At 43.8% G+C, this 17500-nt stretch overlaps 1 protein-coding gene across 1 annotated transcript in view; it reads left to right on the forward strand.

Annotated features, from left to right (window-relative positions):
• Window positions 1-1241: 1241 nt before the first annotated feature.
• Window positions 1242-17500, forward strand: part of LOC143287221 (5-hydroxytryptamine receptor 6-like) — a 25305-nt gene continuing 9046 nt past the window's right edge. Inside the window, exons 1-3 of the mRNA XM_076595167.1 lie at window positions 1242-1733; window positions 4865-5576; window positions 5697-5792. Of these exons, the coding sequence (XP_076451282.1) occupies window positions 1354-1733; window positions 4865-5576; window positions 5697-5792 (1188 nt within the window). The 5' untranslated portion in view covers window positions 1242-1353. The remainder of the gene's footprint in view (window positions 1734-4864; window positions 5577-5696; window positions 5793-17500) is intronic.

Consider the following 17500-nt stretch of genomic DNA (forward strand, 5'->3'; position numbering starts at 1 on the left):
GTTTTTCTGGTGAAGGTCAGTGAAGATTCACTGGATGCTGTGAAACCCTGCACTTTGACTTGCAGATCCCCGTCCCCTCTACTTCCAAGTCTTCTTCTTTTTCTTCGTTCGTGGGCAGCGGCTGTCACATTCACTCGTATACACGAGTGGGCTTTTTGCGTGTGTAGCCGATTGTGTGTGGTTGTTTTTTGTTTTTTTAAAATTCTTCTTCCAAGTGTTTTCACATCTCGGGAACAATTTCACCAACAGTGTGGGTGGGGGGTGTAACTCCTCATCATTCTACCTTGACCTCACTGACTCTCCATTCTACTTTCACCCTCTACCCGCATACACACCCACACACCCACCCTCTCCCTACCAACAGTACACGTTCAGGTGCCGCCAGTCCATCTCCGCCTCCCTCTCCACGCCCCATCTCCCTTATCCCCACCACCCTTTATCCCCCACCTCTCCTTCCACCACCCGTTACCACCCTCCACCCCCTCAGTGGATCCCCCTCCACGTGTTTCTCCCCCCCCCCTCCCCTCTTGAGTCGTCTTCACGTTCCTCCTCCTCCTCCTATTACATTTTCCGCGATCCACCCTTCCCCTTGGCCCGTTAAAGCCCCCCCCCCCCTCCCCCCGACGCCCCTCCCCCCGCCCTCCCTTCACATCCCCGCCTTCCCATCCCTTCCTAATCCAGCCTTTCAGGTTCAGTGAGGTGGTCAAAGCTTGTGCGGACAAACTGACCAATCCACATAAGCTGCAGCAATCAGTAAGAGTAATTCACCACACCACTTAGCTACAGAAGACAGGATACAGGCTGCTCTGTTATCTCAGTAAAAGAAACTCAATGCACTACATAGCCACAGAAGACAGAAGTTGCTTTATTATCTCAATCAGATAAATTCACAGCATAACACAACTACAGAATCAGAATACAGGCTGCTTTATTATCTCAATAATAGATATTCGTCACACCGAATGTGCTGAAAAGCAAGAAAAAAGAAGACAAAAAAGCTGGTGCTACCCTCCCCCAGATAAACAGTGCAGGTCAACATAAGGTGTGGTGTCTGAAGCCGAACAAAGCTCCCGGTGGTGGTGGAAGAGAAGGAGGAGGAGGAGTGGAGGTGGTGGAGGTAGTGGACGGAGGAGGAGGAGAAGGGTGAAGGAGGCTGCTGCGGCGGTGGTGGTGGTGGTGAGGGACTTGGTACAGGTGGAAGAAGCGGTGGTGGTGGTGAGGGACTTGGTACAGGTGGAAGAAGCGGTGGTGGTGGTGAGGGACTTGGTACAGGTGGAAGAAGCGGTGGTGGTGGTGGTGGAAGCTGTGGTGACGCTGGTGGTGAGGAGCTGGGGGGATGATGGTGCGCTGACCATGACCAAGGCCCCCCTCGTGCCCAGCTCGCCCGGCCAGCAGGCACTGACCCCCGGGGGCGTGGCCACGGGCATCACCTTGGGCCTGCTGACCCTCATGACCCTGGCCAGCAACGTGCTGGTCTTCGCGGCCGTGGCCAGCGACAAGAAGCTCCGGACCGTGTCCAACCTGTTCATCGTGTCGCTGTCGCTGGCCGACATGCTGGTGGGCACGGTGGTGATGGTGCCGGCCGCCCTCAGCGAGGTGTGCCAGCGCTGGGTGCTGGGCGAGGACTTCTGCCCGGTGTGGGCCTCCTTCGACGTCATGCTGTGCTCGGCCTCCGTGCTCAACGTCTGCCTCATCAGCTTCGACCGCTACCTGTCCATCATGACTCCGCTGAGGTCGGTCTGTTTTGCTTGTTGTGCTGGTTTTAGTGTGTTCTGTCTGTATCTTTGGGTTTTTTTGTTTTTTTTACTTCTTTGCGTGTGTTGGTGTGTGTGTGTGTGTGTGTGTGTGTGTGTGTGTGTGTGTGTGTGTGTGTGTGTGTGTGTGTGTGTGTGTTTGTTCGTGTTTGTTTGTGTGCGTGTGTGTGTGTGTGTGTATGTGTGTGTGTGTGTGTGTGTGTGTGTTTGTGTGTGTTTGTGTTTGTTTTTGTGCGTATGTGTGTGTGTGTGTGTGTGTGTGTGTGTGTGTGTGTGTGTGTGTGTGTGCGTGTGTGTGTGTGTGTGTATTATTTCGATGGTTAAATATTTTCGGTATTTACATGCATTTTGGAAAGACAGCGTGATAACAAGCATGACAGGATATTCAGACCGAGTTGCTTCGTGCATCGAATTATATATGTACATAGGTAGGTGTGCAACAGAGAGAACTAGATGCTTGTATTGTATGACGTGGGTGAGTGATGAAAAAGACAGCTCACGCAAAGTCCAGCGCCCGCGCGCGTGTGCACACACATGACCGACAAACCAACATACACTCACAAGTATGCACACATGACCAAACGACCAAATAACCCTTCACCCCTTCGCCTGTCACGCACGTACACACCAAAACAATACAGTGTGCATCAGTATTTATCGGGCTACGTGTTTGCAAAACATTATTTCAAATTCTTACACGGAGAAACTGTACAAATTAGACACGAAGAAAAGAATACTAATGCTGATGGCATTTAAACTTGACCTCAAACATATCATGTTTCACGTTGTAAAAAGAGAATTGATAGTCCAGGCTGTGACTGATTACATTTATCAGCCACAGTTTAAATAAGCTATTTATACAGAGAAGAACTGATAATTAAAAACATCTGTGACTTTTGACAGATGCAGCGCGCTGTGTCTGTCTTGAAAGTGTGCACTCCTTACTTTTTACGGGCCAGAGGCCTGACAATGATAAACATCTTTCCTCTTGACAGCTAAAACGCATTACTACGCATGATTTCTTTCTTATTGGCCAGTAGCCTGACCCTGACTATAAAAGCATCTTTGCCTTTCCTTGACATACACACGGTGAATTTCTTGAAAGTGTGCGTTGCTTCTATTTCGGACCAGAGATCTGCCAATCAAAACCGTCTTTGACTATTTTTGAAAGATACAACACCCTTAATCGTTATGGGTAAGAGGCCTGATAATTAATAGACATTTCTGACTTTGACATACAACGCATTAATAAATACCCACGGTGCCTTTCCTATCGGACAGTTGCCTGACAATGAAACCATCATTGACAGTTCTTTGACAGATACATGGTTTCTTGAAAGTATGGGTTCCTTCTGTTGTCAATGACTTGGGCAGATACAACGCGCCGATTGTTAAAGGCCTGACAATTAAAAAAACATCATTGCATTTTTTTTAGATGCAACGCCCTGGTTGAACAGGCAAGGGGCCAGATAATTAAAAACATCACTGACTATTCTTGACAGATACAACGTCCTGTTTGTTATGGGCAACAGGCCTGACGATGAAACGCATCATTGACTATTGTCAACAGGTACAACACCCTAGTTGTTAAAGGCCTGACGATGAAACGCATCATTGACTATTGTCAACAGGTACAACACCCCAATTGTTACAACACCCTAATTGTTAAAGGCCTGACGATGAAACGCATCATTGACTATTGTCAACAGGTACAACACCCCAATTGTTAAAGGCCTGACGATGAAAAACATTAATGACTATTGTCGACAGGTACAACGCCCTAATTGTTAAAGGCATGACGATGAAAAATACACCATTGACTATTGTCGACAGGTACAACAGAGAGAACTAAATGCTTATATTGTATGACGTGGGTGAGTGATGAAAAAGACAGCTCACGCAAAGTCCAGCGCCCGCGCGCGTGTGCACACACATGACCGACAAACCAACATACACTCACAAGTATGCACACATGACCAAATAACCCTTCACCCCTTCGCCTGTCACGCACGTACACACCAAAACAATACAGTGTGCATCAGTATTTATCGGGCTACGTGTTTGCAAAACATTATTTCAAATTCTTACACGGAGAAACTGTACAAATTAGACACGAAGAATTGAATACTAATGCTGATGGCATTTAAACCTGACCTCAAACATATCATGTTTCACGTTGTAAAAAGAGAATTGATAGTCCAGGCTGTTAAAGGCATGACGATGAAAAGCATTAATGACTATTGTCGACAGGTACAACACCCTAATTGTTAAAGGCATGATGATGAAAAACACACCATTGACTATTGTCGACAGGTACAACGCCCTGATTGTCAGAGGCCTAACAATGAAAAACATTATTGACTATTGTCAACAGGTACAACACCCTAATTGTTAAAGGCCTGACGATAAAAAAACATTATTGACTATTGTCGACAGGTACAACGCCCTGATTGTCAGAGGCCTAACAATAAAAAACATTATTGACTAATGTCGACAGGTACAACACCCTAATTGTTAAAGGCCTGACGATGAAAAAGACATCATTGACTATTGTTGACAGGTACAACACCCTAATTGTTAAAGGCCTGATGATGTAAAACATTATTGACTATTGTCAACGGGTACAAAACCCCAATTGTTAAAGGCCTGATGATGAAAAACATTATTGACTATTGTCGACAGGTACAACGCCCTAATTGTTAAAGGCATGACGATGAAAAACACACCATTGACTATTGTCGACAGGTACAACACCCTAATTGTTAAAGGCATGACGATGAAAAACATTATTGACTATTGTCGACAGGTACAACGCCCTGATTGTCAGAGGCCTGACAATGAAAAACTTTATTGACTATTGTCGACAGGTACAACGCCTGATTGTTAGAGGCCTAACAATGAAAAAATTAATGACTATTGTCGACAGGTACAACACCCTGATTGTCAGAGGCCTAACAATGAAAAACATTATTGACTATTGTCGACAGGTACAACGCCCTGATTGTCAGAGGCCTGACAATGAAAAACTTTATTGACTATTGTCGACAGGTACAACGCCTGATTGTTAGAGGCCTGACAATTAAAGTACATCACTGACATTTTCCTGACAGGTACAACGCCCTGATGACGGCCAAGCGGGCCGGGGCCCTGCTGGTGATCGCCTGGTCCATCGCCGTGGCCTCCTCTTTCGTGCCCATCACCAACGGCTGGCACAACCCGCACCACAACACACTGACCAACCTGACCTCCAACGGGCCCATCCCGCAGTGCGTGCTTCGCGTCAGCCTGCCCTACGCCCTGACCGCCTCCTTCGTCACCATCCTCCTGCCCATCATCATCGCCTTCATCCTCTACTGCCGGGTGTCCACTGAGGCCAAGCGCCAGGCGCTCTTCGTCAGGTCGCTTATCGCCCCTTCCAGGGTCCTCCTGGGCCAGGAGGTCACCAACAACAGCATCCGCGAGCCCTTCACGCGCAAGGCGACCGTCACGCTGGGTGTCATCGTGGGAGCCTACGTGGTCACCTGGACCCCGTTCCTCGTCACCAACGTCATCGACGCGCACTGCCGCTGCGTGCCCACCAAGATCTTCGGGGCGTTCGTCTGGCTGGGCTACTGCAACTCGCTCATCAACCCCATCATCTACCCGCTGCTCATGCGCGACTTCCGCAAGGTGTACATGGCGCACTTCCGGGCCTGCTGCCCGGCCTTGGCCTTCGCCATGCTCCGGAAGTCGTCCAAACAAGGAGGGGTGAAGGACACGCCGGCGGACTCTCTGTACGAGCACAGCCAGAGCTGCGTGGCGGAGAAGAGCGGCAAGAACAGTGTGTGTGAGACCTCCAGCAGGGCCCTCAACGGCCTGGACCACCACCACCACCACCAGCATCAACACCAACTCCACCCCAACCCCAACTCCCACCCCCACGCCCACCGCCACCACCTGCAGCAAATACAGCAGGAGAAGGCCACCATCCTGGTTCAGAACCTGAGGGACCTGAGTGGGGGAGGAGGGGGGGACTTGAAGGACGGGGTGGAGTACAACGTATAACGATGACGATGGTGTTGATGACGATAAGGAGGAGGAGGAGGAAGACGAGGAAGAAGGCTGGTGGCACCGCGTTTCACTCCTGTTTTAGTCTTGTTTTAATTAATATTGTATTTATTGATGATTTATACAGCTTGTGTCTGTTTTCTGAGTTAAACTCATACAGACACACAAACAAACAAGCGTAAGTGGGTTGGGGTGTGTGTATGAGGAAGGGGGGAAAGGGGAGCAGGACAATAAAAACAATGAGTGCTGTGTGTACAGATGACTTACGGCGTAATGGAGGCGTGGAACGCGTCCGATACTTATTTTTATTTCATTTATTTATTTTATTTTTGGGGGGTTGGGGGAGGGGGAGGTATGGGAGGGGGGGGTCTGTTCAATGCCAGACACAGACACACAAGCTCGATCTCACCTCCACCCCCTCCATCTCCCCCTCCCACACACACACCACCCTCCCCCCACCCCCACATTCACTCATCCATTTCCTCTTCTTTCTCCGGAAACGGAAAACCCTGTGTGAATACTCGGTGAGCATACAATGCAAAGTACTTAGGAGGGAAAGTGCCGGTGCTGGGAGCAAACATCTCCAAAGCACTGCAGACAAAACCACTGACTGTTCAGGGCAACACTTCTCCAGACACGAGCCAGACGGCAATCGTTATACGAAGAAAAGAAAACGGTAGATGGAGTGTTTGCCGAATACTGTAGACATCTGGATGATCGCCAGAAGCCACGTAAACCCGTTTCTGAACAAATCGGGTCAATTCGTCTATCAACCAGATGAACCCCCAAGCACACAATTATAAGTAACAGGATTCGCCACAGAAGGAAACACAAAAGAATCTGGACAGGAACAGCCGAGAACCTAGATTGTTCAAAACTAACGACAGTGTTTGTGTCTGTACAGGAGATACAGAATTTAACAGTGGATGGAGGAGTCTAGTAATACTGTGAAAGTGGAAGGAGAGGGAAGTACGATTTGCATGAAGAACCCTTACCACGGCTCAGATATGACTTTGCCATCAATACCAGCCCGTAAAGGATCTGTGAATGAATGGAACGTGTTCACCTTGCGTCAGTCCCACGTGTCTGTTCTGTTATCCCAATGGATTTCCAAACTGCCCATCATCTTCACAGACATGCTGGGTGGTTTAGAATATCGACTATGATCTGAGGCCACGGCACTTTTTTTTGTCTTCGATGCCAGCCCGAGAGGATGAGTGAATGAAAGGAACATGTTCACCTTGCGTCAGTTTCACGTGTCTCTTTCTGTTCACGCAATGGATTTATGAACTGCCCATCTTCGCTACAGACAGGCAGGGTGGTTTAGAATATCAACTGTGATCTGAGGCCACGGCTTTTTTTTTTCTTTTTTTTTCTCCCCCTCTCTCCTCCTGTGGTGTGTGAGACGTTTTGACAGCCCTGTCCATTATCCGTGTTGGCTGTTTTTTGTGTGTCGGATGGAGTTCGTGTTGCTAGCAGCGGGCTGACAGTGTCATACAGAGCAGAGACGCCGAAACGACACTTGATCAGTCAAAGCTCCGCTCGTATGTATTTCAACCATGTGAGATAGCAGAGTGACAGTGCTGTGATTAACCGAGATCGGTGCATCCCATGCTTGTTGATATACAGTGATATGCTTCAGGTATACAGTGATATGCTTCAGGTAAGGGACCTGTTGGAAATATATCATTTAGCACATGTATTTCAGGTTGTACTGGGGCTTTTGGTGGGTTTTTATTATTATTATTATTATTATTATTATCTTTTTAGAAGGTAGTTAGAACGACTTAAACCGGTGGACAAGTTTTTGCTGGCTGAAGGAATGTGGCTGAAAAAGTCTCAGGGTTATCAGAGACGTTACTCACCCCAACCTGTGAAGCGCTAGGTCTACAGTGATGTTCTAAACAGGTCGTCCATTATGTACTTAGGTAACACACAAACACACGCACGCACACGCATATACACGCACGCGGCAGGAACAGCAGACCTATCATAGAGCAGTAACAATGTTGAAAGCAGCAACAACAAAACACTAACAGTAGCAACAGCAAGAGTAGCAACACCAGCACACACACACACACACACACACACACACACACGCGCGCGCGCGCGCACACACACACACACTCACACACACACACACTCTCTCTCTCTCTCACACACACGCACAAACACACACACACACACACACACACACACACACACACACACACACACACACACACACACACACACACACACACACACACACACACACACACACACACACACACACACATACACCAGAATCATTATCAGCAACACGCAACAACAACTCGACGATTGTTTGCTTTTGAAAGCATCAACTGATCACACAGCGACTGTGAACCTTGATTAACACTGACATTTTCCGTTGTTGAATAAACTGATCCGGTATTTTAGAATGTGTTGATCGTAAAACTATTCTGTATATACAGCCAAGACTTTTTTCCCCCCGAGCTAGTGTGATTGATATTTATATGTCAAACGTCTGGCAGTTTGAAAAATGTCAATGACCTGTTTTCATTGCAGACAGCGACTCAGCTCCCAACCTCTCCAATTCTGTCTTATTTATTTATTTATTTATCTATCTATTTTTTATTTATTCGTTTATACATATATATTATTATGTATATGTGTATCTATTCATTTATCATCTATTTATTGATTTATTGATATATTTATTGATTTATTGTTCATGTTGATTGATCTCAAGCTATATCATCTGACGTGTTGATGACCTGGCTGTCTTTATTAATTTGTTCATTAACTTACACTGATGGTTTTGATTCGTGATGTGTGCTCGTCAGACAAGCTATCAGCCACCGGACAGCTTAGAAAATAGTTGTCATCTGTTCCCTCCGTCTCACTGCACCGTCGTCAGTCTGTCCTCCATTGAGTGAGTCCATCAATTGATCGTCATGCATTGGTCCGTTCCTGTAGGCTGTTTGCTGGGGCATTGTGTGGAGCAACTTGTATACGGTCATCAGTAAGTGTCTCGTGTGTTGTGTGTCTTGTCTTGTGTGTTGTCTTGTTTGCTGTTGTGTGTTGTGTGTCTTGTCTTGTGTGTTGCTGTGTGTTGTGTGTCTTGCCTTGTGTGTCTTGTCTTGTGTGTTGCTGTGTGTTGTTGTGTGTTGTGTGCGTTGTCTTGTGTGTTCTTGAGTGTTGTGTGTCTTGTCTCGTGTGTTGTAGTGTGTTGTGTGTCTTGTGTTGTGTGTTGTCTTGTTTGCTGTTGTGTGTTGTGTGTCTTGTCTTGTGTGTTGTTGTGTGTTGTGTGTCTTGTCTTGTGTGTTGCTGTGTGTTGTTGTGTGTTGTGTGCATTGTCTTGGTGTTACTGAGTGTTGTGTGTCTTGTCTCGTGTGTTGTAGTGTGTTGTGTGTCTTGTCTTTTGTGTTCTTGTGTTTTGTCTTGTGTGTTCTTGAGTGTTGTGTGTCTTGTCGTGTGTGTTATGTGTATTGTCTTGTGTGTTGTTATGTGTTGTGTGTATTGTCTTGTATGTTGTTATGTGTTGTCTGTATTGTCTTGTGTGTTCTTGTGTGCTGTATGTATGTCTTGTGTGATCTAGTGTGTTGTGTGTTTTGTCTTGTGTGTTCTTGTGTGTTGTGTGTCTTGTCTTGTGTGTTGTGTGTCTTGTCTTGTGTGTTCTTGTGTGTTGTGTGTCTTGTCTTGTGTGTTCTTGTGTGTTGTGTGTCTTGTCTTGTGTGGTCTTTTGTGTTGTGTGTCTTGTCTTGTGTGTTCTTGAGTGTTGTGTGTCTTGTCTTGTGTGTTCTTGTGTCTTGTGTGTTCGTTAGCTGGCCACGTTTTGTGTTCATCCGTCGAGCGTGTTTTCGCGTACGTAAGTAAATTTTTATGATAAACTCATAATAGCTTCGATAATATTTGAGCTAAATTAATACCCGTCAGAAAACAAGGGGGTTAGACTTTCGACAAAATCGCAGTTGTGTCGGAGCGTGGGCAAGGGCACGTATTACACCCCCCACCTCCACCCCCTACCCCAGTGGTGACCAGCAGTCAGGTCCTTGAGTGTAGAACATTCACCTGACAATGTTGTGTTTTTTTCAAACTGCAATGTACTTATCATTTGAAACTTCTGTACGTTATGATTGATAAAGTCTGAGGTATGCCTCATCTGATCGTTCGTAAGATTGAAAGGAACAGGAGAGCAGGTTATCAATTCTTAGGTCTGTGAATAATTCTCTCGCAAGAAAAAGACATCGAATGTTACACAAGGAAGATATAGTTCTGAAATATTCAATGGGACAGCCTTCTGGTATCATCCAGTGTCCTTCGGATCCGAGTGTTGCGTTCTGTATACATGCAGGTTTCCCAGTGAGAAGGGATACTCGTCAGCTCTGACCAAGGAGGGAGGTGGCCAAATGATTAAGACGCCTATCTGCCAGTACAGCTTCTTCCGTGAGGGTCTGGGTTCGAATCCCGGTCTCGCCCTTTCTCCCAAGTTTGACTGGAAGATCAGACTGAACGAATGAAACGATAAACCGAGGTCTGGTGTACATTCCGCACTTGGCGCTCTAAAAAAGAACCCATTGCAAAATAAGTTGTAGGATTAACCCTTTCACCGCCAAGCTCGCATTTATGCACAGGCGTGGTAGAGGACCCATGTCACTGAAAGGTGTCCATTCATTGGTCTGCTATCCATGAACCTACTGCTCTTAATGTTTGGTGGTAGGATAGGTCATATTTTCTATACATCGCAGGGAGAATCCCCAGTTATTCTTAGCCATTGTCTGTTCTGTGTTTATACCACAAGGGAATTCTGTACTCTAAATTGACTGGCGGTGAAAGGGTTAATGGACTGTCTTGTGTGTTGGTATCAACAGATCGTCTTGCGTGCTGATATTAAATGCATGTCTTGTGTGTTTACTGTAATAGGCTATTGAATATCTATTACTTCGTTTCCTTTCTTTTTTGTAAACCGTTTTGCTTGTTTACAAATTACATCGACCGCGTTATATCTCTATACCCAAGTGATGGTCCGACAATGATTTCATGATATTTTGGTGTCAATCGGTTGGTGATATCGCATGTTTATCGATTTACTGTAATACGTGATATCTGATTGTCTGTCTCGAATATCCTTTGACCGTCTGTTTTGCAATGTGAAAGTGGATCACCATGACTTTGTCTTGTGTCCATGTCCAACTTCGTCGTCTTGATTGTTCATTGGTAGATTGTCTTGTATGTTCATAGCAAAGCGTTTTGCAACTCCACAGTCTGACCCTCTTGTATGTTCATTGGTTGTCTTGTATGTTCATTGGTTGTCATGAATGTGAATAGATTGTCTTGTCTGTCCATTGTTAGTCTTGTATGTTTATTGGTTATCTCTTGTGTGTTCATTGGTTGCTTACAGATTTTGTTGTTTTGTGTTTATTGCTTGACCACGTACCATGTTCACACACCGACCATTTTCACTGGCCTGTGTGATTCATCAAGTGATTGTTTGCGTGTATTCATAACTTGACCGTCCGAATCTTTGAGCGACCGACAGAAGCTTGTGGCAATTCTAATCTTAACTCTTGACTTGTTTTGCTGTGTGTGAGTTGCTCTGGTTCTCTTCTTGGCAATTGATAGATTGACCCCGTCCTGAAGTATCACTATTTGACTTTTTAGTGTGTCAGTACCGTTCGATTCATTTTGAGGAATATCTGGACTTGTCCTATGTTTAGTGTGTCAGTACCGTTCCATTCATTTTGAGGAATATCTGGACTTGTCCTATGTTTAGTGTGTCAGTACCGTTCCATTCATTGTGTTGAATATCTGGATTTGTCCTGTGTTTAGTGTGTTAGTACCGTTCCATTCATTTTGTTGAATACCTGGATTTGTCCTATGTTTAGTGTGTCAGTACCGTTCCATTCATTTTGAGGAATATCTGGATTTGTCCTGTGTTTAGTGTGTCAGTACCATTCGATTCATTTTGAGGAATATCTGGACTTGTCCTATGTTTAGTGTGTCAGTACCGTTCCATTCATTATGTTGAATATCTGGATTTGTCCTATGTTTAGTGTGTCAGTACCGTTCCATTCATTATGTTGAATATCTGGACTTTTCCTGTGTTTAGTGTGTCAGTACCGTTCCATTCATTATGTTGAATATCTGGACTTGTCCTATGTTTAGTGTGTTAGTACCGTTCCATTCATTATGTTGAATATCTGGACTTGTCCTGTGTTTAGTGTGTCAGTACCGTTCCATTCATTATGTTGAATATCTGGACTTGTCCTGTGTTTAGTGTGTTAGTAGCGTTCGATTCATTGTGTTGAATATCTGGATTTGTCCTGTGTTTAGTGTGTCAGTAGCGTTCGATTCATTGTGTTGAATATCTGGATTTGTCCTATGTTTAGTGTGTTAGTACCGTTCCATTCATTATGTTGAATATCTGGACTTGTCCTGTGTTTAGTGTGTTAGTAGCGTTCCATTCATTATGTTGAATATCTGGATTTGTCCTGTGTTTAGTGTGTTAGTAGCGTTCGATTCATTGTGTTGAATATCTGGATTTGTCCTGTGTTTAGTGTGTTAGTAGCGTTCGATTCATTTTGTTGAATATCTGGGTTTGTCCTGTGTTTAGTGTGTCAGTACCGTTCGGTTCATTTTGTTGAATATCTGGGTTTGTCCTGTGTTTAGTGTGTCAGTACCATTCGATTCATTATGTTGAATATCTGGACTTGTCCTGTGTTTAGTGTGTCAGTACCGTTCCATTCATTATGTTGAATATCTGGACTTGTCCTGTGTTTAGTGTGTTAGTACCGTTCCATTCATTATGTTGAATATCTGGATTTGTCCTATGTTTAGTGTGTCAGTACCGTTCCATTCATTATGTTGAATATCTGGATTTGTCCTGTGTTTAGTGTGTCAGTACCGTTCGATTCATTATGTTGAATATCTGGATTTGTCCTGTGTTTAGTGTGTCAGTACCGTTCCATTCATTTTGAGGAATATATGGACTTGTCCTATAATTAGTGTGTCAGTACCGTTCCATTCATTATGTTGAATATCTGGGTTTGTCCTGTGTTTAGTGTGTTAGTACCGTTCCATTCATTATGTTGAATATCTGGACTTGTCCTATGTTTAGTGTGTCAGTACCGTTCCATTCATTATGTTGAATATCTGGGTTTGTCCTATGTTTAGTGTGTTAGTACCGTTCCATTCATTATGTTGAATATCTGGATTTGTCCTATGTTTAGTGTGTCCGTACCGTTCCATTGATTATGTTGAATATCTGGATTTGTCCTGTGTTTAGTGTGTCAGTACCATTCGATTCATTTTGAGGAATATCTGGACTTGTCCTATGTTTAGTGTGTCAGTACCGTTCCATTCATTATGTTGAATATCTGGATTTGTCCTATGTTTAGTGTGTCAGTACCGTTCCATTCATTATGTTGAATATCTGGACTTGTCCTGTGTTTAGTGTGTCAGTACCGTTCCATTCATTATGTTGAATATCTGGACTTGTCCTGTGTTTAGTGTGTCAGTACCGTTCCATTCATTATGTTGAATATCTGGACTTGTCCTATGTTTAGTGTGTTAGTACCGTTCCATTCATTATGTTGAATATCTGGACTTGTCCTGTGTTTAGTGTGTCAGTACCGTTCCATTCATTATGTTGAATATCTGGACTTGTCCTGTGTTTAGTGTGTTAGTAGCGTTCGATTCATTGTGTTGAATATCTGGATTTGTCCTGTGTTTAGTGTGTCAGTAGCGTTCGATTCATTGTGTTGAATATCTGGATTTGTCCTATGTTTAGTGTGTTAGTACCGTTCCATTCATTATGTTGAATATCTGGACTTGTCCTGTGTTTAGTGTGTTAGTAGCGTTCGATTCATTGTGTTGAATATCTGGATTTGTCCTGTGTTTAGTGTGTTAGTAGCGTTCGATTCATTTTGTTGAATATCTGGGTTTGTCCTGTGTTTAGTGTGTTAGTACCGTTCCATTCATTATGTTGAATATCTGGACTTGTCCTGTGTTTAGTGTGTCAGTACCGTTCCATTCATTATGTTGAATATCTGGACTTGTCCTGTGTTTAGTGTGTCAGTACCGTTCCATTCATTATGTTGAATATCTGGACTTGTCCTATGTTTAGTGTGTCAGTACCGTTCCATTCATTTTGTTGAATATCTGGATTTGTCCTGTGTTTAGTGTGTCCGTAGCGTTCGATTCATTATGTTGAATATCTGGACTTGTCCTATGTTTTTTACGCTCTGTTATATTCATGGCATTGATCTATCATAATTTTTTTTCTGGTTAACTATATCTTGTTAATGCTGTTGATATGAGGTATCGTGTGTATTTATCTATGAAATAACCATTCTTCGCAAATGTTAAAAAAAAAGAAAGAAAAAAAAGAGAGTAGATTTGCTATTGAGAACTCATTCGATTTGTTTTCGATAGATTGTTTTATGCTGTCACAAGAAACTGGTCATATTCATTTATGTTTTTATTTTCCTTGTACAGGCACTTGATGTGCAATTCTTGGATCGTTTGCTATGAAACGCTCTTGTCATGCCTGTGTGGATCCACACGGAGACAACTCAACGTGATTGACGAAGTCTTTCATATGCCTGTGGTGTTGATGATGATGATGATGATACCAGTGAGATTTTATTGCCCAGAACACAAAGACGATGGTTCTGATGAAAGTGATTGCCATAGAACATAGCTGGAGTCGCCTCCTCTTGATTTCAAAGAGATCAGATCTCTTTGACTGATCTCATCTGAGAAAACAACAACAACAACAACAACAAAAACAAAAAAACAAAAAAAAAAAACGAGTCGCTGAGTTGTGTCGTGTCGTGTTGTGTTGTTTGGTTACCACTGTTTGTCCGTGTTGATGGAATATTGGTAAGTGTGATGTGTGCTTGACACAGAGAGAGAGAGAGAGAGAGAGAGAGAGAGAGAGAGAGTGTGTGTGAGAGAGAGAGAGAGAGAGAGAGAGAATGGGCAGGGGGGAGGGTGGTGGTGGCGGGGGTGGGGGTGGGGGGGTGGCGGCGGAAAATACAGGTAGGAGAAACATTAGAAACACACACACACACACACACACACACACACACACACACACACACACACACACACACACACACACACACACACACACACACACAGGCAAAGACATTAGGTGGGGGAGTATACAGATATATCGAAGCACAGGGATAGACATAGAGAAAGAGAGAGAGAGAGACAGACAGAGACAGAGACAGAAACAAAGACAATAACAGAGACAGAGAACGGAAACTATCGACATAACGCTTATCCCCAATTCTATAGCGAGTCAGCCTTTTCCGCTCCCTGTACATGCGCTTACACACACACACACACACACACACACACACACACACACACACACACACACACACACACACACACACACACACTCAGACAAGTTTCCTTATGTCGATAAACAGACATTAATTTCGGCTCGTTTTTTTTCATTTTTTAGTTTTTGTTTCTTTTTTTCAGAAAATTGAAAGAATTCTCTGGAGCTACAATGTAATATCACTGTCCAAAATGTCATGGTTAAAGGGTGTGTGCGTGTGCGCGTGTGTGTGTGTGTGTGTGTGTGTGTGTGTGTGTGTGTGTGCGTGTGTGTGTGTGCGTGTGCGTATGTGTGTATATGTTTGTGCGGGTTTTTTTTCGGGGGGATGGGGGGGAAAAAAAAGAGGGGGGGGGGGGGGGGGGGCGTGAATGTGTGGACATTGATCTATAACTGAATCGAATCCAATGTCATGTACAAGTTAACATTTTGTTTGTCTGTTAGCCTTCTGTATAAGCTATTTTTGTAGTTGTTTTGCAAACGTTATGCTTCTTGTTTGTTTGCTTGTTTGTACATCATCATCATCATCATTATGACCATGAGTATTTTTATTATTAATATCGTTGTTGTTGTTGCAATTATATTATTATTGTTGTTATTATTGTTATCATTATATATTTTGTCGTTGTTGTTATGTATGTTGATGTTGTTATTATTTGTTTTGTAACTAATTAATATATATATATATATATATATATATGTACATTTACTTATTTAATCATTTGGTTACTTGTCCCTTTTAATGACAAGTTTCTTGGCAAGAAATAGTTTGCTTATTTGTTCGCTGATATAGATCCTTTCTTTCATCACTGTTTGACTGACGGATTGAACGCATGAGAAACGGACCCAGCAACTGCTTGCATCAGGTGTTGGTTTATTAGATTTCGTCTTCTTCTTCTTCTTCTTTCTTCCCCCTCCTCCTCCTCTCCCTCCTTCTTACTCACTCTCCCCATCCCCTCTCCCTCAGTTTCAGTTTCAGTTTCAGTAGCTCAAGGAGGCGTCACTGCGTTCGGGCAAAACCATATACGCTACACCACATCTGCCAAGCAGATGCCTGACCAGCAGCGTAACCCAACGCGCTTAGTCAGGCCTTGAAAAAACAAACAAAAACAAAACGGGGGAATAAATAATAGATAAGCTTGCATAAATAAATAAATAAATAATTATAATATAGAAAAAGGTAGTAGTAATAATATTAGTAATACTAATAAAATGATAATAATAAAACATAAATAAATAAATAAGACAACAATGGTGATAAATAAGCGAATAAATGTAAAATATGAAGACACACATTCACACATACACCCACACATGCATAACAGAAATGCACCAAACATGCAGTTTCACATATATGAAAGCACAGTCAAATACATATAAACGTACATGAGCTCCAACACACACACACACACACACACACGCATTACCGTGCACCTCCTCTAGCCCCCTCCTCCACACACTCATTTCTCTCCCTCACTCTGTCCTTACCCCTAACTCTTTTTTCTCTCTCTGTCTCTGTCTGTCTGTCTCTCACTCACTCTCTCTCTCTTTCACACACACACACACACACGCACACAGAGACACACACACACACACACACACAGACACACACACACACACACACACACACACACACACACACACACACACAAACACACACACTCCCCACCCACACCCCCTGGAATACCCAAAGTCAATCATCTGTCAGATAGTTGATCGAGTTTCTATTTTGATTCCCCTGACCAGCTGTGACGGAGGGTTCTTTTCGTCTCACGCCATCAGTTTATAACGGAACACATGGAGGCACAGAGCGATGTCGCTGTCGTCCAAGACTCCAATCAGTGCAGAACGAATTGTCTGTGATGACATGTTGGCAGAATGGTTAAGATGCTTATCTGCCAATATAGTGTCCGTCACGGGTCTGGGTTCGAAACCCGGTCTCAACACTTTCTCTGAAAACTAAAGAAAAAAATAGGAAAGAAAAAGATATTGATCGAACAAAACAAAACAAAACAAAAACAAACAAACAAAAAACAACCGAGGTCCCGTATGCAGTACGCACTTGGCGCACTGAAAAAGAACACAGGGCAACAAAAGTATTGTCTTCAGGCAAAATCCTGTCGACAAAATCCACTCTAACAGGCACACACACACACACACACACACACACACACACACACACACACACACACACACACAATATGCAAGCACTCAAATTCTGACAAGCTCGTTGGGATACGCTGCTGGTCAGGCATCTTCCAAACAGATGTAGTGTGAGAACACAGTGAAACAAACTGAAACTGAAACTATGATGATAAGGTGGAACGGTGGCTTAGTGGTAAATGCGCTGGACTAGGAAGCG

The sequence above is a fragment of the Babylonia areolata genome, chromosome 11 (genome assembly GCF_041734735.1).
Source record: "Babylonia areolata isolate BAREFJ2019XMU chromosome 11, ASM4173473v1, whole genome shotgun sequence".
NCBI classification, from domain to species: Eukaryota; Metazoa; Mollusca; class Gastropoda; order Neogastropoda; family Buccinidae; genus Babylonia; species Babylonia areolata.